The sequence below is a fragment of the Medicago sativa genome, chromosome 8 (genome assembly GCF_051527215.1).
Source record: "Medicago sativa cultivar Bolivia chromosome 8, Bolivia_mono, whole genome shotgun sequence".
Taxonomy (NCBI): domain Eukaryota; kingdom Viridiplantae; phylum Streptophyta; class Magnoliopsida; order Fabales; family Fabaceae; genus Medicago; species Medicago sativa.
Window position 1 is genome coordinate 21729985 of NC_140756.1, and position 24913 is coordinate 21754897.

The 24913-nt window shown below is 32.5% G+C and overlaps 3 protein-coding genes and 1 pseudogene across 4 annotated transcripts; 3 read left to right on the forward strand and 1 right to left on the reverse strand.

Moving 5' to 3' along the window:
- Positions 1-1900: 1900 nt before the first annotated feature.
- LOC146897804 (GDSL esterase/lipase 1-like) lies at positions 1901-4698 on the forward strand (annotated as a pseudogene). Its single transcript, XR_015023984.1, has 5 exons — positions 1901-2237; positions 2429-2550; positions 3015-3227; positions 3572-3830; positions 4445-4698. The product of XR_015023984.1 is annotated as a GDSL esterase/lipase 1-like (transcript).
- Positions 4699-6137: 1439 nt separating this feature from the next.
- LOC146897805 (uncharacterized) lies at positions 6138-6692 on the forward strand. Its single transcript, XM_085736469.1, has one exon. It carries the CDS (start codon positions 6138-6140, stop codon positions 6690-6692), a length of 555 nt encoding a protein of 184 aa, XP_085592595.1.
- A 9590-nt stretch (positions 6693-16282) lies between these two features.
- Positions 16283-18135, reverse strand: LOC146897806 (uncharacterized). The gene is made up of 2 exons (XM_085738845.1): positions 17995-18135; positions 16283-17392 (listed from the first exon to the last, which is right to left on the reverse strand). The coding sequence occupies exon 2, from the start codon at positions 17388-17390 to the stop codon at positions 16713-16715; it is 678 nt and encodes a 225-aa protein (XP_085594971.1). The 5' UTR covers positions 17391-17392; positions 17995-18135; the 3' UTR covers positions 16283-16712.
- A 1635-nt stretch (positions 18136-19770) lies between these two features.
- LOC146897807 (GDSL esterase/lipase 5-like) lies at positions 19771-24727 on the forward strand. The gene is made up of 5 exons (XM_085738846.1): positions 19771-20123; positions 20277-20398; positions 21080-21292; positions 23284-23542; positions 24327-24727. The coding sequence occupies exons 1-5, from the start codon at positions 19862-19864 to the stop codon at positions 24560-24562; spliced, it is 1092 nt and encodes a 363-aa protein (XP_085594972.1). The 5' UTR covers positions 19771-19861; the 3' UTR covers positions 24563-24727.
- Positions 24728-24913: the final 186 nt, after the last annotated feature.

The following is a 24913-nucleotide window of genomic DNA, read 5'->3' on the forward strand; positions in this document are numbered from 1 at the left end:
ACTCAAAATAGACTCTTGGATGTTGGTTGGCGATGAAAAAAACTCATCATTTGGGACGAAGAGAGCAATAAAGAGACTATTTTGAGTTACATTTTATAATTTGAAGCATGTATTTGTCGATTTAACAATAAAATAAAAGACAATTTTTTTTTTTGTTCAAGTAACCTAGGGACCAAAATTTCATCCCTAAAAATAAATAAGGAATCTAAGACTCAAACTCCAATTCTTACATATTACAATGATCTTAGCAACTCAGTATGAGTAAAAATTAAAGGCTACTTTAATGGATATTTACAATTTTAACGAATAATTTTTCTATTTACTTTTCTTTTGCTCTTTCTCCTCAACGTACACTACTGGTAAGGCCCTCCCAATTTTCAAAGTCTAAAAGAAATGCTAACCTCAAGGTCTTGAAGTCACCATTTTTGGTTCTTTCCTTCTCTCTTCTCCTTCCAATGTTTCTCACACCAGAAACATCAATTTCAATAAACACTTTCAATGTAAGTTTTCTTTAGCCTAAGAACGTGCCAATTGATTCACAAGGAGAAAGCGTATATGTTGTTTGATAAAGAGATGTGACGAGCGACATTGTTATTGATGGAGGTCCTTTCTTTGGGGACCTTCAATGGAGGTTGACTTCTTTGCCAATTAAGGTTGGGGTTTGGGTTTGTACTCGGCAGTAGAGGCTTTTTCGTACACCTTTGTGGCTTCTAAGACCCAATCTTAGGTGCTACAAGATCATATTTTAAGATACAGTGGGATAAGTGGCATGGACTCTGATTTTGACAATACTTTTGATGATCTTCATGGTACGATTTCAGATTTTGACTTTAGCAATTTTACTAGCAAGGACATCGTCCCTCCTAAAGCACAACATGTTTTGACGAGTGTCCTTTTTAGTAAAAGGGTTCAAAATATGGAAGTGAAGTTTGACATGACCATAAGACAGAAAACAATTGTTGTACGGGTGAGTAGGAGGAAAACATGCATGTGTTGACTTGGCTGGGGATTCTCCACTGGTGAAATCAGGACTATAGATTTTACAGTGGGATAGACAAACCTTAAAGTCGTGTCAAGTAAAATGACCAAACATGAGAAAACATGTTCTGACAACCAACAATGTGTTGATACCATTTGTATTTGACACTTTTAACTTCCTAACACCAGGTGTTGTTTACCTTCTACATATACGTCAGAGGGTCATGCATAGTTCTATGAAAATTGTCTTTAATACATGTATTAGTTGTTTTAGAAATGTAGTTCATTTATTAGGGTTTGATTTTGTAATTTTAAGGACAAAGTTTGAATTTCACCTAAAACAATTATAACAAGAACATTTGTTTCTTTAAAAAAAAAAAAAACAAGAACATTTGTGTTAGTGTTTTTTATTTGAGGGAACAAATTTTTGTTTTCAGTGTTATCAATAAAAAAATTTATCCTTTATTAGTTTAGATCCCTCAAAAAAAGACAAAGTAATTAGATGCATAATATATTAATATTTGTCCACTTGCTGACGTGTTTTAAGTTTAAAAACAATGACAAGGAATCTTCCAATATAAATTTTAATAATTTTCAGTCAGACTTTTTTCACAATTCTTAGATCATTTGCTTGGGGATGATTGATAGAATAAAATATTCAAATCATTAAGCATTAGAATATTTGTAATTATTTGTAATTAATTTTATTTTTGTTTGTCATTATTCATAGGTTTGCCTAACTTATTATTATTGTATATATGTATCCTTAATCATATGAGAAACACAACATAGTACATTACAATATTTGAGATACTGTTCATTTCTTTCAATGGGTAGTTACATGTATTAAAGAAAAAAATGCATACCTCATACTTCCAATGTATTTTATATATACTGTCACGTTATGTGATTATATATATTGATAGAATCCGAAGAGTATTAATCACCCAACAAAAAAAAAAAGAATCCAAAGAGTATTTTGAGAAATTAACTTAGATGGCAAACAAAAAATTCAATTTTTGTTTCGTAATTTTCTTCCTATGTTATGAAATGCTAATTCCAACACTTGGTAACATATGTTTGCCAAAAGAACATGTTGCCATTATTTGTATTTGGAGATTCATTATTTGATGTTGGAAACAATAATTATATCAATACTATTACTGATTATAAGGCTAATTACCCACCATATGGTGAAACCTTCTTCAAGTATCCATCTGGTAGATTTTCTGATGGACGTGTCATTCCAGATTTCATAGGTAAGAATATGTGTCTGCTTGTGAAACTGTTTGAGAGATGACATAAGTTGTTTTCAACTTATTTTCTTAATTTCTCCGTAATAAATAACTTATATACAAACAATTTAACTTTATTTTAACTTTTACCGTACTTTAATGCATTTCAATTACATATACCAATTAACAATCTAATCATGAGTACTTTGTTGCAGCTGAGTATGCTAAGTTGCCATTAATCCAACCATACCTATTTCCTGGTAATCAACCATATATTAATGGAATCAATTTTGCATCTGCTGGAGCTGGGGCTTTAGTAGAAACCCATCAAGGATTGGTCTGTTTTATGTTCTTAATTACTTAATTTAATGATCTTGTGCTTGTTAATTTTTTAGCTTAATTGGGGTTTATGCCTCGTATTTTTACTTGTCTAGACTTTTTGGCCACTCATCAAGATTTCTAAAACTAAAAATGATGAAGTAACATTTTTTTTTTGGCGACCACATTATCAGCTAGTTTTGAGGTCCTGGTTGCACTACCAGATTGTATTTAAATACTATAAGTTGTTTCCTCTCAATTTTTTTTTTTTGACATGTCAATAGAAAATTGGTACATTAGATCCAAAAATCCGAGTTGTTTAGTTATTTGACAAAAAATTATTTATAGATTATATTTTTTTTATACAAATATTTATAGATTATGTAGCATATGACATTTGTGTATAAGAGAGTTGATCATATGGTGTTTATATATTTTCGTGTATAAGAGAGTTGATCATATATGGTGTTTATATATTTTCAGGTGATAGATCTAAAGACACAATTGAGTTATCTGAAGAATGTCAAGAAAGTATTGAGGCAGAAATTAGGAGATGAAGAAACCACAACTCTGCTGGCCAAAGCTGTTTACTTAATCAACATTGGAGGCAATGATTATTTTGTAGAAAATTCCAGCTTATACACTCATGAAAAATACGTATCAATGGTTGTTGGTAATCTTACAACTGTGATCAAAGTATGTCAAAGTTACTTCACTCCTGTATTTTCTAATATCGTAGTTCTTTTGGTTATGATTAAAACATGTTTGGATTGACTTATTTAAACGGTTGTTCAGCGCTGTTTGATAAAATCTATGAAAACAACTCATGATATACATGTCTATAACCTCGTATCTACTTATTTTTAATAATTATATGAACATAATTTGACTTTATTTATATTTTTAATTGAAATGATGTGTACATAAACACTTGTATAATAGGTGCTTACGCATAATTAAGATGTTTATTTAAACATTGCCTAAATCTTCTACTATTCTAATCTTTTATGTATATAATTCATTCCAATATTTAATTTCAGGGAATACATGAGATTGGAGGGAGGAAATTTGGGATTCTTAACACACCATCACTTGGTTGTTTTCCAACCATCAAGGCATTTGTAAATGGAACTAAATCAAGTTCTTGCATTGAAGAGTATTCAACACTTGCCAAAGTGCACAACACTAAACTATCAGTGAAACTTCAGAATTTAACGAAACAGATCAAAGGATTTAAATATTCTTATTTTGATTTCTTTGATCTATTTATTGAAGTCATAAGGAACCCTTCCAAATTTGGTAGGTTACGACATATTCATTTTTAGCATTATTAATTCTAAAATTAAATACTGTTACATCCTTCAATAATTTTTTGTCGAATATAATTTTTTTAATTTAATTTATATGTCTCGTTAGCGTAAAATGTTTTACAATGTCAAGAAATTATAGCCAATTAAATCAATGACTTCAAAAGTAGTTATGAATAAAATAAAGTATTTGAATAATTTTATAGTTATGATTGATTGACAGTGTAAAACACATTTACGTTTACAACGTATATGAAGTATATTATTAATTTTTTTGTTATTTTGGCTAGTATAGTCCGTATTTTTTTACACCATAACACATTTAATGTATCAACCTAAACATTGGGTTATTCCTTCCGTGACCCGCAAATTTGTATTATGAAATTGACTTACCATCAAATTAAATAGGTTATATTCTAATAACATATCAGATTTAATAGACATAACTACGTAACTTATATGATATTAGTTTTCAATATAATGGTGAGTTTTGTAATATAAGTATATATTTACGAAAAAGTTTTGTAATATTCAAATATTACATTGTTGTAGTATCTTTATATTTATCCAATTCTAAAATTTGTGGCTTAATTTGATGATGAAAAGGTTTGAAAGAAGGAGGAGTGGCATGCTGTGGTAGTGGACCTTACAAGGGATATTACAGTTGTGGAGGTAAAAGAGACGTAAAAGATTATGACTTGTGTGATAATCCTTCTGAATATTTGTTCTTTGACTCTACTCATCCTACTGAAAGTGGTAGTAGGATTATTTCCCAATTTATGTGGAGTGGAAATCAGAGTATCACTAGCCCTTACAATCTCAAAACTCTATTTGAAGAATAATTCAAATATATATACACACATAAAGTTGTTTGTAAGATAAAATAAAGGCTTAATTAATGATTTGGTCCCTTAAGTTATTTGTTGGTTACATTTTGGTCCCACAAGTTATTAACGATACAATTTGGTCCCTTAAGTTATTTGTTGGTTACATTTTGGTCCCATAAGTTATTAACGTTACAATTTGGTCCCTTAACTTATTTTTTGGTTTCGTTTTGGTACCTTAACTCTTCCTCCATCAACCACTCTGGTCCTTTATGTTATTAGAGTTAAGGGATCAAAACGAAACCAAAAAATAAGTTAAGGGACCAAAACGAAACCAAAAAGTAAGTTAAGGGACCAAATTGTAACGTTAATAACTTATAGGACCAAAATGTAACCAACAAATAACTTAAGGGACCAAATTGTAACGTTAATAACTTATGGAACCAAAATGTAACCAACAAATAACTTAAGGGACCAAATCATTAATTAAGCCTAAAATAAATGCATTGTTGTTTTCTTGACGTGTAAAAATAAGAATACAATATACCGTGGGTATAACTCATTTGATAGGGATATTGCTATATGTAGCGGTCGAAGTTTGAACCTTAGATTTTCAATTTATTTATGTAAGGTGTGAATTTCTAGTCACTAAAAAATAAAAAGAAGAATGTAATGCAGTGTGTCATTTTCTTGTTTGTTGAACAAGCCCTTACGTAATTCCCTCCTTACCGCACCTTTGAATTTTTTTCTTCGTTTGACTAGATATAATATTAGCATTACACTATATTATCATAATCAAATATTATTATTTGATAAGTTGGTGCTCACATCACGTATTGTATCGGGATAGCTGTTCTCTCTGAATTTTGAGAGCTTGCTGTTCTCTCCGGATTGTGAGAGCTTGTTGTTCTCTCCTAGAGTTTCGATGCCGCCACCCAATTGTGAGAGCTTGTTGTTCGATCAGATTGTTTCTCAACCTTGATCGTTGTTCTATTTTGTTTCCCTTGTGTTTTGGCCGGGATTGATCATGAAGAAGATTAGGTGTCGAGGAAAATGAGCCTAATAAGTTGGAATTGCAGGGGTTTAGGTAGCCCGAATGCAATTCCATATTTAAAGTACCTAGTTTGTCTCTTCAATCCGGACCTCTTATTCTTAAGTGAGACACTAGTCTCCCGAAATAAAATTGAAGATTTACGTTATTTGCTCGGCTTTGATTTTTGTTTTTCTGTTGATCGTAGAGGTAGAGGAGGCGGCCTTGCCTTATTTTGGCGCGCTTATTTTAATTGTAATATTGTAAATTATTCGAATAATCATATTTCTGTTGATGTTATTGATGTTGTTCATGGCCCTTGGAGGCTCACCGGATACTACAGGTACCCTGAAGGGGTCGTAGACGTCTTGCGTGGGATTTCCTTCGACAGTTATCTAATCAGTTTTCAGGCCCTTGGTGCATTCTTGGTGATTTCAATGATATAATGGATGCTAGCGAAAAAAGAGGAAGAAATATTCGGGCTAACTGGCTCATAAATGATTTTCGACAATCGGTGCTTGACTCAGGTTTGGTTGATGTTCCGGTGGAGGGTTACCCTTTTAGTTGGTTCAAGAGCTTAGGTACCCCGCGTGCGGTGGAAGAACAGCTTGATAGATCGCTTGCTAATAATGCGTGGTTCCATCTTTTTCCTACGGCTACTCTAGAAAACCTTGCAGCTCCGTCTTTTGATCATTATCCTATTCTTTTGAATAAAAGTCCGGTGCAGCATCCTCATCTCCATAAACGTAGCTTTCGGTACGAGAATGTGTGGTATTCGGAACCAGGATTTAAGGAAATTGTGAATAACGCTTGGCAGCAACATAATGTCCATTCCGTGATGCCTAAGTTGACTCATTGTGCGGCTGATATGGTGAGTTGGAGTAAGGAACATTGTAATAAACTTAAGTCAGATAACGGAGATTGTCGACGCCAAATTCAAAATGTTCGAATTAATAGCACAGGGTACAACCAAGATGAGGTAGCTCGGCTGAGAAAATGAGCAGATTATTATCTCAAGAAGATGCTTATTGGAGGCAGCGTGCTAAAGCTCATTGGTATCGAGATGGCGACCGAAACATGAAATTCTTTCATGCATCTGCTACTGCTAGAAAGAAGGTTAACCGGATGTTATCACTCGAGGACAATGCAGGCAACAAAGTATCTGATGGTGCTGGTATCTGTGAAATTGCAAAAAAGTATTTTTTTTTATTTATTTCAAAAGAATAATAACCATACGGTCCCTGTCATAGAAGTTATCCGGCAATCCATGTCGAATGAGGATAATGTGACTCTTACAGCACCGTTCACCAAGGAAGAATTTCGCGAGGCTATGTTTTCTATGCATCCGGATAAATGTTCCGGGCCGGATGGTTACAGTCCGGGTTTTTACCAACAGTTTTGGAACTTGTGTAGTGTCGAGATTTTCAAAGAATGTTGTATTTGGTTAGACACAAGATCCTTTCCACCATACCTGAAATATGATGAATATTGCTTTAATCCCAAAAGGTAATTCCCAGACTTCTATGAAGGATTGGCGCCCCATCGCCTTGTGCAATGTGTTATACAAACTCATATCTAAGGTTCTAGCTAACAGACTCAAAATAATCATTCATAAATGCATTTCCGACAACCAGTCGGCTTTCATTCCTTATAGATCCATCTTGGATAATTCGATGGTTGTTATAGAAGCTATCCATTTTATGAATACTAAAACCAGAGGAAATGATAAGTTTGTTGCTCTTAAACTTGATATTAGCAAACCTTACGATAGAATGGATTGGGATTATCTGAAGGCGGTAATTGAAAAAATGGGATTCAACTGTAAATGGATTCAATGGATGGTAATGTGTGTCGAGTCTGTTGATTATAGCGTTCTTGTGAATGGGGAACATGTTGGATCTGTTATTCCGAGTCGTGGCTTGCAACAAGGGGACCCTCTTTCTCCGTATCTTTTTATTATCTGTGCGGAAGGTCTTTCTTCTTTAATTCGAAATGCCGAGGAAAATGAAACTATTTCTGGCACTAGTATTTGTCGTTGGGCTCTGGCTGTGTCTCATTTGTTGTTTGCCGATGACTTTTTTTGTTCTTTAAAGCGGAAGAAAATCAGGCGCAAGTCATAAAAACATCCTAAATACTTATGAAGCGGCGTCTGGTCAAGCAATTAGTCTGCCAAATCAGAATTTTTTTACAGCAAGAACGTGTCTGATGCTCTCAAAAATAGCATTACCAATATTCTGGCGGTGCGGGCTGTTTTGGGTACAAGTAAGTACTTAGGGATGTCGTCCATGATAGGAAGAGATAGAACATCAACTTCTTCTTTTATTAAAGACCGTGTGTGGCAACGAATTAATTCTTGGTGTAGTAAGTGCCTTTCGAAGGCGGGAAGGCAGGGGTTATGATTAAGTTCGTTCTTCAAGCTATACCTTCTTATGTTATGAGTCTTTTCCAGATACCAGATACGCTCATTATATCTATCGAGAGGATGATAAACTCGTTTTGGTGGGGGCATGGCAGAACCGCACATAGAGGAATAAACTGGCTGAGTTGGGAGAAACTGTCCATGCACAAAACTCACGGGGGAATGGGCTTCAAGGATCTCTTGGCGTTCAATCTTGCGATGTTAGGTAAGCAAGCGTGGAAATTTCTATCGGAGCCTCAATCCCTCGTTTCTCGTATTTTTAAAGCCCGATATTTTCCGACTAGATCCTTTCTTAATGCCAACATTGGTCACAATCCGAGTTATGTTTGGCGTAGCATTTTACGTTCGTGATTTCAATGTTCAGAGCTTATTATCGGAGCATGGTAAGAGTTGGAACGTGCGTCTAGTTCAGCAGATTTTTAGTATTGACACAGCTGAAGCAATTCTGAATACGCCTCTGTATGGTTAAGTTACTCATGACCGTCTCATTTGGAAATCGGAAAGAAACGGTTGTTATTCGGTGCGGAGTGCATATCGGTTATGTGTCGAAGAGCTAATTGATGTTTCTCACCTGCATCGTCCAGGTAATTGGCAGAACATTTGGCATTTAAAGGTTCCGCCGAAGGTTAAAAATCTATTATGGCGAATGTGTCGGGGATGCTTACCGACTAGAGTTCGCTTGCAAGATAAAGGGGTTTCGTGTCCGACAAACTGTGAGAGTTGCGGTGCTGCTCATGAGGATTTGGATCACTTGCTGTTTGAATGTCCTTTTGCTATTCAAGTTTGGAATTCAGCCGGAATATGGTATGATGTTCAGCACGCTGCCATGCAATCGAATTCAGCTGTTAATACCATTTTCTATTTGTTACAGAAGCTGCCTATGAACGTTAAACAACGAGTTGCTGCTATTTTATGGAGTTTATGGAAGCATAGGAACCTCAAAATTTGGGATAATGTTGATGAAAATAGTGCACAGGTTCTTGACAGGGCTCGAAACATGATTGAAGATTGGCACGAGGCCAATCTTCCGCGTACAGGCTCGATTCGGCAAGCAGGTGCGCAGTTGCAGCAGCCTGCTACATCACTGCAGACCCACGGACAGCACCATGTCACCAGCAGGCACCATTCAGCTGTCGTGGACACCACCGAGCAATGGGAGGTTCAAATGCAATGTAGATGCAGCCTTTTCAGAACAGTTCAAAAGGACCGGTATCGGTGTGTGTATTCGGGATGATTCCGGAACCTTTGTGCAAGCTAAAGTGCTGCAATTTGATCAAGTCTACCCCGTAGCAGTAGGTGAAGCGTTGGGCTTGTATCATGCTCTTCAATGGATGCAAGATATGCACTTTGATAACATAGACTTTGAACTTGATTCAAAAATCACTCGAAATGCTTTCCATTCTCGCACGGTCGATGTTACAAAGTTTGGCCATATAATTGATGCGTGCCGAGACATTTTTTTCCACTTGCTTTACAAACTCCCGGGTCGAGTTCATTAGGCGACAAGCGAATGCGGCGGCTCATGCTTTGGCTAGAGAAGCCACATCCTTAGCTAGTCCCATTATTTATTATGATATTCCACAATGTACTGAAACTATTATTATTAATGAAATGCTTTAAGCATCTTTCCTTCAAAAAATTATATTATCATTATCATTATGGAGTAATAATGATGGGATTGTTAATATTATATCAGGAATGTATTATTGGAAGAGGTAATTAGAAATAAGTTTAAATTTGAAGCATTCCTATGCTACTCCTACGTAAGTTAGAAATGAAACGCTCGAGTTTCAACCCAACAGGATAAGTATTAGAATGTGTTTGATATATGCATAAAAGTTTAATCAAAGGGACTCCGACATGACACAATTTTGGTTTCTCAATAAACTTTGGACTACATTATCTCAATATTTTTATTTTGTACATAGTAAAAAAAAATTAAAAAAAAAATACATCCCATCTGTATATTTCAATTTTACGAAGTGACAAATACATTTATGAAATTTTGTTCAGATTGATCTTTATATTAACTTTTATTATTTGAGATTATGATGTGATATATTATTTAGAGATGTCACAATGCATGTTCATTTGGAAAAAAATTACTTTGTATGTTGTAAATTATAAGTTGTTTTGACCGCCTTCCACCTACATCACCTTCCCTTCGCATCCAAACAACAACCGCATCGATGTAGATGCTCGTTGAGGTGGTGTGATGCCTTTCATGGCCGCACCACCGTTATCCCCTTTGTCCTCCGACGTCTCTCTCTTCTTCTGTCGTCGTTTTCACCTGTTTGCGGATTCCATATCGTCTTGGTTGCGGTGTTGTTTGTTTATGGCTGACGGTTGTACTTTTGTTGCTTTGATTCTATGGATTTGTTTTTGATTTGAAGAGCTCAAATTGCTTCCTCTGCGTCAGAAAGAGGTTAGGGGTTGTTTTGTGTCTGTTTTACCTCTTTGCAGAATAGTTTTCTCCAAGGAAGTCCGGCATTACTTTGGCGGCGCACCGGTCTGTGTATGCTTAGTTTTCCTACAATGGTTGCCTCAGTCACCCCTGTTTTTTTTTTGTTTTTTTTTTCCTTTTATTTTTTGTTTTGTTAATGTTTTAGGATGTTTAGGATGGGTGTGCTTTTGTTCCAGATTTTGTGACTCTGTTTGAAAATCTTTTATTTGGTTTTTATTGGAGTTAGGATATGGGTTCTAAATTTATGTTCATCGGTGCATGGATTTGTTGGATGCATCGCACGATTTGGATTCAACAAATCTTGAGTTGCTCGAAAGGGCTTGGTGCATAGATGCTTCGTGTTGACGGTAGTTTTCGTTTGCCATATGTATTTGATGCATTGGCTTCATGTCCTGTCGGTGGACTGTGTTGGAGTTCCGTCGTTTGTTCATCCCTCGATCTGGACAACGATTGGATTGGTTCGGCCCGAAAGGCGTTTATGACTTGTTGTTTAGGGAGTTGTTGGAACTTGAATTGTTTCTGTGTTGGAAGATGATTCATATGCCTATTTAAATGCTCTAAACATTAGCTTTACGTTTTTTTTTGCAATTCAGTTTCGCGTCCACACGTGGGTGCGCTAGATTGTCCGTGGTGGTTGGTATTTTGAGTTTTGCTTTTTACCTTATAGGGGTTGTGTTCTTTGTGATTTACTGGGTCAAGTTTATGCCCCCAGTATTGTACTTCCTCTTTATTTTAATCTTATTTCAATTTTGCTTAATAAAGTGTTATAAGTACATGTTTTCATGGTTGTTTAACAACGAATAATCTTATTGTGAAAAAAAAAAAAATTATAAGTGGTTTTGAAAAAAATTATCACATGTTTGGGTTTTTCCCAATTTCAAAACATGGATATGGGATGAGTAACGGGGATATAAGTACACACCTTGAACCCATACTCAAACTCGTCCCGAATGTAGAAAATTATTTTATTACCACTTTATTGCTCCTTTCATATAAAAAAGGAAACACAAACCTTAAATCACTTCACTAATGCAGTCATAGTGTATTTGTCAGACGACACTCACTCCAGTTCTCTTGCTCTTTTCCTTCACCATAGCCATCGATCTCCATCATACCACACCCTCGATCAATGAATTATCAAAGTGAGCATATTGTTGTAAATGTTAAAGTGAACATATTGCTGGATAATGGGCGGGGATACCCAAAACAGTCGGGGACGATTATAAATGAGAATAACTATAACGCATTAACTATATTTTTTTTTTTTCAAACTTCAACTTTTTAACGTTTTTTTTTCACTACTACAAAATATCCCCTTTAATAGCGTTCATTTTAGCGTTTAATAGCGCTTGTGAAGCGCTAAGAAAGCTCCCGCTATTATTGGTCAAATGCCAATAATAGCGCTTTTAAAACGCTATTAAATAGCAATGTTTCAATAGTGCTTTCAAAAAAGCGCTAATATAGCCTTTAAAGAAGTCTTTGACACATACAATTCATACACGAGCCACATATTTATTTGTCACTAATTAAATAAATTTAGTATTTTTTGATTTTTTTTAAACATATTGACTAACTTTTTTTAATGCAACACGTTACGCGGATCTTAAGTATTTATATTTCCTAGGTTTTCTCTTTCCCTCACACACTATTCTTCGTTTATACACATCCAATCACACTGAGTTTGTCAAGGTCACTTTTGACTGGTCTAGGGTTCACCAAATTTGCAGCATAAATGTTAGATCTATCTAAATCGTGTTTAATTTAATCGTACTCCTTAATTTAGTTTAATTGAAATTCATGGAGAAAATGAATTAGAATTGACATGATACAAATTGACATGATACAAATCTTACTAGTGTCATTTCATGTTCACTTCTCAGCCTAAAAATATATAGGCTTTGTTTGGTAAAAAGAAGTTATAAGCTAGCTGATAGCTGATAAGTTAGCTGATAGCTGAAAAGCTAGCTTATAGCTGATGACTGATAGCTGATAGCTTATAGCTGAAAAGCTCGCTTATTAAAAATAATGTGTTTGGTAAAATTAGATGTTGAAGTGGCTCATAAGTATAAAATGACATAAAAGGACATTATTATTTTTTATAAAAATATATACATAAAAAATTACTTAATTTATTTCGTTTTAAATATTTAAATTTATTTCAAATTACTTTCATCCCGAAAATGAAAAATGTGTTTTATGAATTCAATTAACATTTTTTTACTAAACATTTGCTTCACTATTTATTGTATATTTTATTTTCGATTATAAATATATTACATGAATTAAGCGCAAGGTAATAAGAAAAATGTAAAAAACTACAACATGAGGTAATAAGAAAAATAGGGCATGGTAATAACATGCAACATGCTGGTTGCACCTAAATATAAAAAGTGGGTAGTTATTTTTTTTATCACTAAAAGTGGGTAGTTATATATGATTGTGGGGAGTTTTTTTATTAAAAATATAATAAAATTAAATTAATGAGGTTAAAAATGGAAGAAAATATAAAAAGCTACAAGTTATAAGTTCAAAAGCTACTTGAAATAGCTTCTCACAAAAAGCTATAAGCTCATGAGAAAAGCTTGTTACCAAACACGTCACGTTTTCATCCAACAAGCTTATAAGCTAATCCAACAAGCTATAAGCTAGCTTATTTGTGTTACCAAACACAGTCATAAAGTGAAAACCCCTTAGATCACTATAAGACTTGAGTCATTTTGTTTGACACCGATACAGACACATGTGGTTATATTAAATTAATTTTTTTTTTTTGAAAAAGCTAAAATTGAATTTATTAAAATCACAAGGAATCTAAATCAGCACAAGGAGTGCTAGGCAAGGAGTCATAAAGTAGCAACATACAAAGGATAGATGGGGAGCCCCCAATGGAAAACCAATACACCTGTGAATCAAATAAAAAATTCAAAAAACCTATAAGAAATGTCTTCTAACAAAGGGCTATCTCCGAAATCAATAAATAAAAACACCAAAACAAAGCACCAAAACAAAGCTAACACCACGATCACCGAAACAACATAAACAAAAGTTGTACCAAAATCCTCAAACATTGTCACAACTGCCACAAAAACAACTTCCACCACCCACATTCCGTTGCTCGCACACAACCCTTGAACACCAAATTAAAAACCTACACAACGACCAACAACCTTTGAAAAACAGCCGGGAATAAAACCCCAAACACCACCATTAACTCTCCCAAGCACCTTCATCCAAAACACACCTCACAAAGAACCCAAAAGCCAACCAAAAACCCTTGTATCATCATACAACAAGGAAAAAAACATAACCATCACTAACCACCACCAAAAACCACCACAAAAATCAACACAACTACCACCACTGTCACCAAAACTACCATTGACCACCACAAAAACCACCATTAACCCTCACCAAAAAGCAACACCAGCCACCGCGCGCAGCACCACCAAAAACCACCACAACACCACCACTAAAAACCACCACGAGCCCCACCACAAAAGACCCAAAATCAGCACCACCATGAAAACTGCCATGAAGCACCACAAACCAACACAACCAAAGATTCATCGAAACCATAACAGTTCATAAGCGAACCTAGATATGATCCATCACCACCTATGTCGCGAGCAAACATAACCTCCACCACAGCCAAGAAAGAAAACGAATCAAATAGTCTGAAAGCCACGAAAACCAAACAACCACCGGCAAGCATCTAACGACACACCACGAAACCCACCAACGTCCCAATCAAACGGAACAAAAAAAAAACAAAAAACACAAACCAACTTTTACGACAACAGAGAGAACAACCACAAGTCGGAAAGGTACGGTGGTGCGGATGACATAGACCCTCGTCACACCACCATCCATTTGATCTACATGTTGGCGGCGGCAGATTCAGAATTTGTGTGAGGAAGAAAGGAGTACGTCGGTCCTAGGTTTAGAAAGAAAGGAGTACGACGGATGCTATTTGGAGCAGCTAATTAAAGTTTAACTTATTTTGTTTAAAACTGACCCACTTGACATGTTAGTATCGTGTGTGATGTATGTGTCTATTTATGTATGTAAGTGCATCATAGACACTACCACTTTCTCGAATCAGCGGTAACAAGAGGAAAAGGTGACAAATAGAGATACCACAAAATAAATAATAGGAAATTAGCTGACCAAATCATTATTATAAAATAATAATATGAGATACACATGAAATCATTCGTATTAACTTTTCAATTGAAAAACACAAAAAATAATATTGATTCGTGAGCAACTTAACAATAATAATAACAACAAGAAACAGATAAAAATGGCCACAAAACTTTTAGTAAAAAACAATTTTTTAGCTTTATTGAATAACGAAATTATCATACTAGCAACAACATTACTAGGATCCTTATTTATATTTTTTGAAAAAGAAACGCATACATTTAGGGTTAAATGTGATTCAGTCTCTATAAATATACCAATTTTTCGTTTTAGTCCCTCTAAAAAAATTCTTCGACATTTAGTCCCAAAATTTTTTCATCTTTACGTTTGGTCAATGTAGAATTCATATTTTTGAATAAAATTTTACATAAAAGTTTATAATGTTATAAGAATCTCTCCGAATTTTTTTTAATTTTTTTTAACAAAACATGGATTAAATATGAATTTTTATATTTTTTGCGGTTAAAAACTCATAGTTAATTAATGTTTTGTTAAAAAATCTAATTTTTTGGAAAGATTTTTACAATATTCTACACATTTCTGCACAAAAATACAAAGAATACACATGATTTGACTTAAAAATAGGGACCAAAAGTGGCAATTAAAAATTTTATAGGCACTAAAAGTCGAAGAAAAACAGGGACTAAAATGAGAAGTTGGTATATTATAGGAATAAAAAAATATTTAACTTTACATTTTATTAAAAGAACAAAGAGGCCTAAGTCTTTCGAGATCAAGGGACCAATACATTCAGTTGGGTCAAATAACCAATTTTCATTTGGAATGCTAATTGTAACTTGTAAGTCTAGCCAACAATCATCTGAGAGAAAATAGAGTTAAATTATAAAGAAAAGTTGTTGGTGTGCATGTGTTTGTTACTCCCTCCGTTCCGGAATAACTGACCCATTTTCTAAAAAAAAGTGTCCCAAAATAACTGACCCATTTCAATTTTCAATACAACTTTCATCATTCCCAATACAATATAACACTAAATAATACTACTTTTATCATTTCCAATACAATATATTCCACTTTTCCCTTTATTTATACACTTTTCTTAATCTGTGTGAAAAACCAAAGTAGGTCAATTATACCGGGACGGAGGTAGTATAAGTTAAATAATACCATTATACTGGGTGATGTTTTTTAATAAAAAAAAAAAATCATTGTCAACCTTATCTTGCCAAAAATGTTATTGCATGATATAGCTTACAATCACTTAGAAGTTGTAAGAAACCTATAGTAGTTGAAAGGGTGACAATATTCTATGATTTTTTTTTAAGAGACAATATTCTATGATGTTTCCTGCTTACTAATACCTTTTTTTTTTGAAGGAGCTTACTAATACCTAGTCATACGTTTATGTGCAAATTTATTTGCCTCTTAATGTTGTTGCTGGCCTTATAATTGATAATGCCATTTCTATTTGTTCTGGTTATTGCATCTAGGGTTTAGCGTTTTATTAGTTTTTCTTCAAGTTACATTATGCTAGTATAAAAGGATGAAGCGTGCAACAAGAAGTTCCTTTTGTCTTTTAATTCTTTTAGCACCTACACTCAGTGGCGGAGCCAGGAATTTCATAGAGCCTGGGCGAAAAATATATGCAAAAAAATTTAAAAGAGAGGTTCGTCTTTTTTTGAACAAAATTACAATTTGAATTAAGAGAGATGGAATATTACCTGCCAAGCTAGATAAAATTAGGAGGTAAATGGCATTTCCGAGATTTCTTTGCGGTGAATGTTCGAATAATATCAATGTCATCAAGTGATTTGAATATCTCTCGCTCGGTGTAACATATCATCAAGTCATTTAACCACTCATTGTTGATCTTGTTGCGCAATTTAGTCTTGATAATCTTCATTGCTGAAAAAGCTCTTTCAACGGATGTTGTCGACACCGGCAATATCAAAGCCAACTCAATGAGTTTGTACAATCTAGATAATCTCCTTGTTTAGAGAATTAGAGGTTTCGTCATGGCCACGGAAAGAAATGCCTTGTGATACGAGATATCTAGTACAATCTAGAGAACAAGTCAAACGGATCTTATACAACTCTTTTGATTCCCTAGTTGCTCTAGCAATCTTACTTGTCACACTTTGTCTTTGATTCTTATAATCATCATAGTGCTTGATACATTTGTTGTGCATACTATTATGACCACCAACATGCTCTTTCAATCCTTTATATGCATGCTTCCAATCTTTAAATCCGTCTTTGTTGAAGACTTCATAACCAAAGTGTTTGGCCCTCCCGGGTTGCTTAAAGAGAAAGCAATAAAAACAATAAGCTGCATCCTTCGACTCACTATATTCAATCCATGTATACTTGTTATACCATGATCTAGAAAATGATCTTGTATCCCTCCCGAATTGAGTACGAGGAAAACTTTCCAAATTTGGTTGCGTTGGACCATTAAATATATATGCCCTCCTCACTTGGTCTTGAACATCCGAAGCATACTCCCAAATTTGTTTCATAAGACCTGGATCACGCACAATCTCATTTGGATTAAACTCATTGGCCACATTAGGCGGTGGTTCTTCTACTTCGGCTACCGGTTGCACAACATTTACATTCTCAATCCTTGTTCTATCTACCAAAAACTTCCTCATCTCTGAAATTTAATGATTCAAAGTGAATATTCATTTCACATAACAAGTTTAAAAAATAACAGTTAAGAGTTCCTTAACAACTAGCTTTTCCAACAGATGAACATAAGAGAAAAACACATAACTATGAAAGATTAAATTTTAATCAAAATGATACCATAGCATATCATAACTACTAGATCAAACCTCCTCAAGCAAAAAAAACAAATTACACCGACAAAAAGTAAAAAAAACAAAAACAAAAACAAAAATGGTGCTTAGAATAGAAGTAACTGAACAACCCAATTCAGATCTTAACAGTATATTCAAACATAGATACTCAAAATCCAAACTTGACTAACCTAGTACTTGATTTTGAAGCCAAGGAAGCAAAGTAACAAGTAAAAATATGATTTTTTTTTTTTTTGTTGAACTATGAATGGTGAAGTTGAGACATTGTTGTTAAGAAAGAGAAACACAACAACAATTTAGGATGAAAGTAGCAAGTTAGAAGAATTAAGGTTTTTGTGAAATTGGTTTGAAATTATTGGAAGGAGAAGGAATATAATTTACAGAACAGAAACTGAAAAATTGAGTTGGTTTATGAATTGAAGAGTGATGAACGAACCTTGAACGCATCTTTGATTTTCGTTGTCTAGTGAGAGTTGGTTGTGTCGGCTGGATTGAGCATGATTGGGGCGACGGCGATGATTTCTGAATCTGTGTTCTGTTCACGTGTTGAGTTCTACCGAGAGAGAGAGAGTTTGTGTTGTGTTGCACGCGTGGTGTGTTGTGTTGCCCAATTTGCCCAATTTTTTTTTTTGAAGTGTGTAAATGGGCCTATAGGTTGGGCCTAATGTGAGGAAACTACGGATCGAGCCCGGGCGACAGCCCGGGGTCGCCGGACGCTAAATCCGCCCCTGCCTACACTTCAAATTAAAGACGTGTCAGGTGTCTCATACAAGACACGATTAGTGATGATTATTTTGACTTATTTGGCATGCATAAAATTATTGATTGGAAGTGAGAGCAATGAAGCAGAAGTCCTTTATGGTAGAAGGACAAAAACAGTGAAATATTTCATTGTGATGATTCCTACATCTTCTTATGATACACATGTAGATGCATCAAAAACCTTTATGGTAAATATATTCGTCAATTATGCTTTTAAGGATTAACTATATTTTAATTCCTACACTAATAGCCTTCACTATCCTCTTCTCTTATATGCTAGGTTAATTAAGGTTTTAGACAGCAACACTATAAAGCAGGAAGAGGAAAGTAATCTCAAATGATCTCATCAAACTATTATGCTCAGAAACAAATGTAGAAATCTTATTAATTGAAGTATGATTACATTGTTTTATAGTGACCAAAAACGAAAACAGAAAACAGAAAACAGTTAACTCCTCTAACTGAATTAGCTGTCATGACAGACACTAGAGAATGGGCCTAAAGAGTTAACTCCACAAACTGACACGTGGCAACTGTTAATAAACATGCTTAAATAATTTAGAATGCTTAAATATCGTTTTCATAGTCGCCGATTTGTTTTCATGTCCAATGTATTTTGTTAATTATATATTTTTTAATGGAATTAATTGACTGTAATATTATTTTATCATTCTATTAGTTGTTCAAGAAATGTAGTTATCGGTTACTCCCTCCGGTCACATTTATAAGAAAAACTCACTTTTTAAGTTCATTGAATACTTAATGTATTTGGTATATATTATAGATCAAATACATTAGGTGTTGAATGAACCTAAAAAGTGGTTTTTTGCTTATAAATGTGACCGGAGGGAGTAGAGTTTGATTTTCTAATAGTTGAATGGTTATAGTTTGATTTTGTAATTTTAAGGGACACAATTCGAATCTCATACAAGGAGGAATTCTTTTATAGTCACAAACATAAATGAATAGTGTTTGAACACATATACATTAAATTTGTTTTTTTAATAATGAAAAAGAAATTGATAATAAAATAATTTAGTATTTCAAGGAATAGTTTTTTTATGTATGTGTGACCAGACACTCTTCATTTGTGTTTGTGACTATGGAAGAATATAATATGACAATTAGTGTTATTGTTATTATATTAGTAAGAAAACTATCATTATATTAGTTGACAAAGTAATTACATGCATTATATATTAATACTTGTCCCTTTCCTAGCGTTTTTAAAGTTTAAAAACAATCACAACGAAACTTCCAATATAATTATTTTTATTTTTTGGTTAAGACTTCCAATATAAATTTTAATTATTTTTAGTTAGACTTTTTACACAATTCTTAGATCATTTGCTTGGGGATTAAGATAATGGATAGTTTTTTTTTTTTTTGGTACAAAGATAATGGATAGTTACATGTATTAAAGAAAAAATGCAAACCTCATACTTCCAATGTTGTATATATATTGATGATAGAATCCGAAGAGCATTCATCACCCCAAAAAAAAAAAAGTATCTGAAGAGTATTCTGAGAAATTAACTTAGATGGCAAGCAAAAAAATCAATTTTTGTTTCCTAATTTTCTTCTTATGTTATGGAATGCTAATTCCAACACTTGGCAACATATGTCTGCCAAAAGAACATGTTGCATTATTTGTATTTGGAGATTCATTTTTTGATGTTGGAAACAATAATTATATCAATACTACTACTGATTTTCTGGCTAATTACCCACCATATGGTGAAACCTTCTTCAAGTATCCATCTGGTAGATTTTCTGATGGACGTGTCATTCCAGATTTCATAGGTAAGAATATGTGTCCACTTGTGAAATTGTTTGAGAGATGACATAAGTTGTTTTCAACTTATTTTCTTAATTTCTCCATAATAAATAGCTTATATGCAAACAATTCAACTTTATTTTAACTTTTATCGTACTTTAATGATTACTTTGTTGCAGCTGAGTATGCTAAGTTGCCATTAATTCAACCATACCTATTTCCTGGTTATCTACCATATATTAATGGAGTCAATTTTGCATCAGCTGGAGCTGGGGCTTTAGTAGAAACTCATCAAGGACTGGTCTGTTTTATGTTCTTAATTACTTAATTTAATGATCTTGTGCTTGTTGATTTTTTTAGCTTAATTGCGGTTTATGCCTCGTGTTTTTACTTGTCTAGATTTTTTGTTCACTCACCAAGATTTCTAAAACCAAAAAATGATGATGTAACATTTTTTTTTACATGTCAATAGAAAATTGGTACACCGTCATTTTTAGATCCAAAAATCCGAGTTGTTTAGTTATTTGACAAAAAATTATTTATAGATTATGTTTTTTTTTTTAGGGTTAATACATGTTTACCCCCTTAATATTAGCGATTTTCGGTTTACCCTTATGTAAAAAAATTTGTTTAGATTCCAACCATGTAATTCGAAGATTCTTTAGTTTTAGACCTTTAAGGCATCAAATTACAAAATCTAAGGTAATTTCGCCTCTGTAATTTGAGAGAATTTCGATTTACCCCCTGTCATATCATCGATTTTGTACAGTCAAAATTCATGAAGGTCCAAAACCAAAGAATTTTCAAATTACAGAGTTGGAATCTAAACAATTTTTTTTTACAGTGAGATAAACCGCAAATCGCTAATTTTACAGGAGCTAAGCATGTATTAACTTTTTTTTATACAAATATTTATAGATTATGTAGCATATGACATTTGTGTATAAGAGAGTTTGATGATACGGTGTTTATATATTTCCAGGTGACAGATCTAAAGACACAATTGACTTATCTGAAGAATGTCAAGAAAGTATTGAGGCAGAGACTAGGAGACGAAGAAACCACAACTCTACTGGCCAAAGCTGTTTACTTAATCAACATTGGAAGCAATGATTATTTGGTAGAAAATTCCAGCTTATACACTCATGAAAAATATGTATCAATGGTTGTTGGTAATCTTACCACTGTGATCAAAGTATGTAAAAGTTACTTCACTTCTCTATTTAATAATATCGTAGTTCTTTTGGTTATAATTAAGGCTTAATTACACTTTTGGCCCCCTAAGTATCCAAAAGTTGCGATTTTGGCCCCCTAAAAAAATATCTCTTTTTTGGCCCCTTAAGTTCACTTTTGGTTGCAATTTTGGCCCCCCAAGACAATTTTGACCCAGTCAACAGACACGTGGGCGCCACGTGTGTAAATTTATTTTATTTTATTTTATTTTTATTTTTTTAATTTATAAAAAATAAAAAAAATATTTTTGTAATTAAAAAAATGTTTTTTTATTACAGAAATAAAAATGTTTTTTTAATTACAAAAAAATTGAAAAAAAATATTATAAAATTCTGGAAAATTGAAAAATTAATAAAAAAATGATTAAAAAAATAAAATAATCTAAAAAATTCTGAAATTTTCTGAAAAAAATTAAAATTATGGAAAAATGAAATTTTCGAAATTTTAATTAAAATTCTGGATTAATTAAAATTCTGGAAAAATTCTAATTAAAATTTTAATGAAAAATAAAAATTCTGGAAAATATTTAAAAAAATTCGAATTTTTCGAAAAAATTAAAAAGATTAATCATTTTTAAAAAAATGAAATTTTTGAAATTTTCGTTAGTATTTCTCGAAATTTCGAAATTTTCATTAGTATATATGTCGAACTTAGGTTTTTTCAGTGTATTTTTCGAAACTTCTAAATTTTCATTAGTATTTTTTCCGGGAAAATTTTCATTAGTATTTTTTCCGGGAAATTTTCATTATGTGTATTCCGGTTTACAAAAAATTATTTGTATTCTGGTTTGTAAATACACAAAAAATTATGTGTATTCCGGTTTATAAATACACAAAAATTCCCGGAAAAAATACTAATGAAATTTCGAAAATTTTTAAATATTTTCCGTATTTTCCAGAATTTTCAATTTTTTCAATTTTCCAAAATTCCGTTTTTTTAAGAATTCCGTTTTCAAATTTTCCAGATATTTTCGAAATTTTTAAATTTTTTTAATACTAAGGAATTTTCAATTTTTCAATTTTTTAATCATTTTTTATTTTTATTAATTTTTCCTGAATTTTTTAATTTTTTCCGTATTTTTTCAATTATTTTCATTTTTATTAATTTTTCAATTTTCCAGAATTTTTTTATATTTTTTTTCAATTTTTTTATTAATTTTTCAATTTTCCAGAATTTTTTAATATTTTTTTTATTAATTTTTCAATTTTCCAGAATTTTTTAAAAAAAATTCAATTTTTTTATTAATTTTTCATTTTTCCAGAATTTTTATTTATTTTTTAATTACAAAATAAAAAAAATATATTAAAAAAATACAAAAATGCGTCCACGTCAGCGTTGACTGGGTCAAAATTGGCTTGGGGGGCCAAAATTGCAACCAAAAGTGAACTTAAGGGGCCAAAAAAGAGATATTTTTTTTAGGGGGCCAAAATTGCAACTTTTGGATACTTAGGGGGCCAAAAGTGTAATTAAGCCTATAATTAAAGGAGAATGTTAACTAATGCTCATGGGGCATTGGTTAAGGAATAAAAACATGTAAGTTTTATATAAAAAAAGTATTGTGATTAATTATTACTTAATCAAAAGTAAAAACTTACATTTTCAAGGTAAACTTTTCATTTGAGAATTCCTTAACCAGTGCTTGGTTAGCAAGACCCATAATTAAAACATGTTTTGATTGACTTATTTAAAAAGTAATTAGGGTTGTGTTTGAAATTTTTTATGAAAACAACTCATGACATACATGTCTATAACCTCCTTTCAACTTATTTTTATAAATTATATGAACTTATTGACTTTATTTATATCTTTTATTGAAATGACTTGTTCATAAACACTTATATAATAAGTGCTTATGCTATAAGCAATTAATTAAGATGTTTATTCAAACATGGCCTAAATCTTCTACTATTCTAATTTTTTATGTATCTAATTCATTCCAATATTTAACTTCAGGGAATACATGGGATTGGAGGGAGGAAATTTGGGATTCTTAACCAACCATCTCTTGGCTGTTCTCCAGCCATCAAGGCATTTGTAAATGGAACTAAATCAGGTTCTTGCATTGAAGAGTATTCAGCACTTGCCAAAGTGCACAACACTAAACTATCAGTGGAACTTAAGAATTTAACGAAACAGATCAAAGGATTTAAATATTCATATTTTGATTTATATGATCTATCTTTTGAAGTCATAAGCAACCCTTCAAAATTTGGTAGGTTATTGCATATTTATTTATAGCATTATTTATTTATGGTTGAATAAATTATTGTCGAATATAAAATTTTTGAATTTAATTTGTATATCCGGTCGGTGTAGAAAATTTTACAATGTCAAGAATTTGTAGCCAATTAAATGAATGACTTTAAAATTAGTTATGAACAAAGTCAAACATTTGAAAGATTTGACGGTTACTCCCTCCGTTATGAATTATAAGCAAATTTGAACTTTTTAGGTTGATTCATTTAATGATGTCTGTGGTCCATAATATAAATCACATACATCATTAAATGAATGAACCTAAAAAGTTAAATTTGCTTATAATTCATAACAGAGGGAGTATGATTGACTGACAGTGTAAAACATATTTACTTCGACAATGTATATGAATTATTTTTGTTTTTCTTTTAGCTAGTAAAGTCCCTATTTTTCCTTGACCAAAAAAAAAAAGTCCCCATTTTTCTTACCACCATAACAGATTTAATGTCTCAACCAAAACCATTGGGCTATTCCTTCCGTGACCCGCATATTTGTACTATGAAATTGAGTTAACATCAAATAGGTTATATCTTAATGACATGTCAAATGATTTTATAGACATAACTACATAACTTATATGATATTAGTTTTCAATTTAATGGTGAGTTTTGTCATATAGGTATATATTTACTAAAATGTTATTGAGTAATGTATTAGTATTCAAATATTACAATGTTATAGTTTTTTATATTAATATTTATCTAATTCTAAAATTTGTGACTTAATTTGATGATGAAAAGGTTTGAAAGAAGCAGGAGTGGCATGTTGTGGTAGTGGCCCTTACAGGGGATATTACAGTTGTGGAGGTAAAAGAGAAGTAAAAGATTATGACTTGTGTGACAATCCTTCTGAATATTTGTTCTTTGACTCTTCTCATCCTACTGAAGCTGGTAGTAGGATTATATCCCAATACATGTGGAGTGGAAATCAAAGTATCACCGGCCCTTACAATCTCAAAACTCTATTTGAAGAATAATTCAAATATATACACGCACATAAATAAAGTTGTTTGTAAGATAAAATAAATATATTGTTGTTTTCTTGATGTGTAAAAATAAGAATACTATATTCTTGTGAGTATTATGGGATATTACGATATGTAGAGGTTAAAATTTGAATCTCAAATTCTCACTTATTTATTTGAGGGGTGAATTTCTAGCCACTAAAAATTTAAAATAAGAATGTAATACACGTGTCATTTTCTTGCTTGTTGATCAATCCCAGATATAATTCCCTCCTCATAACCCCTTTTATTTTTCATTCATTATTCTTTTGTGGGTGAAAATTGTGTGTTTCTCTTATTTATTAATATGTTAATATAATATTA

Coding starts and splice junctions, on each gene's coding strand:
- LOC146897805 (XM_085736469.1), top strand. CDS start 6,138: ATGGATGCTAGCGAAAAAAGAGGAAGAAATATTCGGGCTAACTGGCTC.
- LOC146897807 (XM_085738846.1), top strand. CDS start 19,862: ATGGCAAGCAAAAAAATCAATTTTTGTTTCCTAATTTTCTTCTTATGT. Junction 20,124..20,276: donor TGTCATTCCAGATTTCATAG/GTAAGAATATGT, acceptor ACTTTGTTGCAG/CTGAGTATGCTAAGTTGCCA. Junction 20,399..21,079: donor TAGAAACTCATCAAGGACTG/GTCTGTTTTATG, acceptor ATATATTTCCAG/GTGACAGATCTAAAGACACA.
- LOC146897806 (XM_085738845.1), bottom strand. CDS start 17,390: ATGAGGAAGTTTTTGGTAGATAGAACAAGGATTGAGAATGTAAATGTT.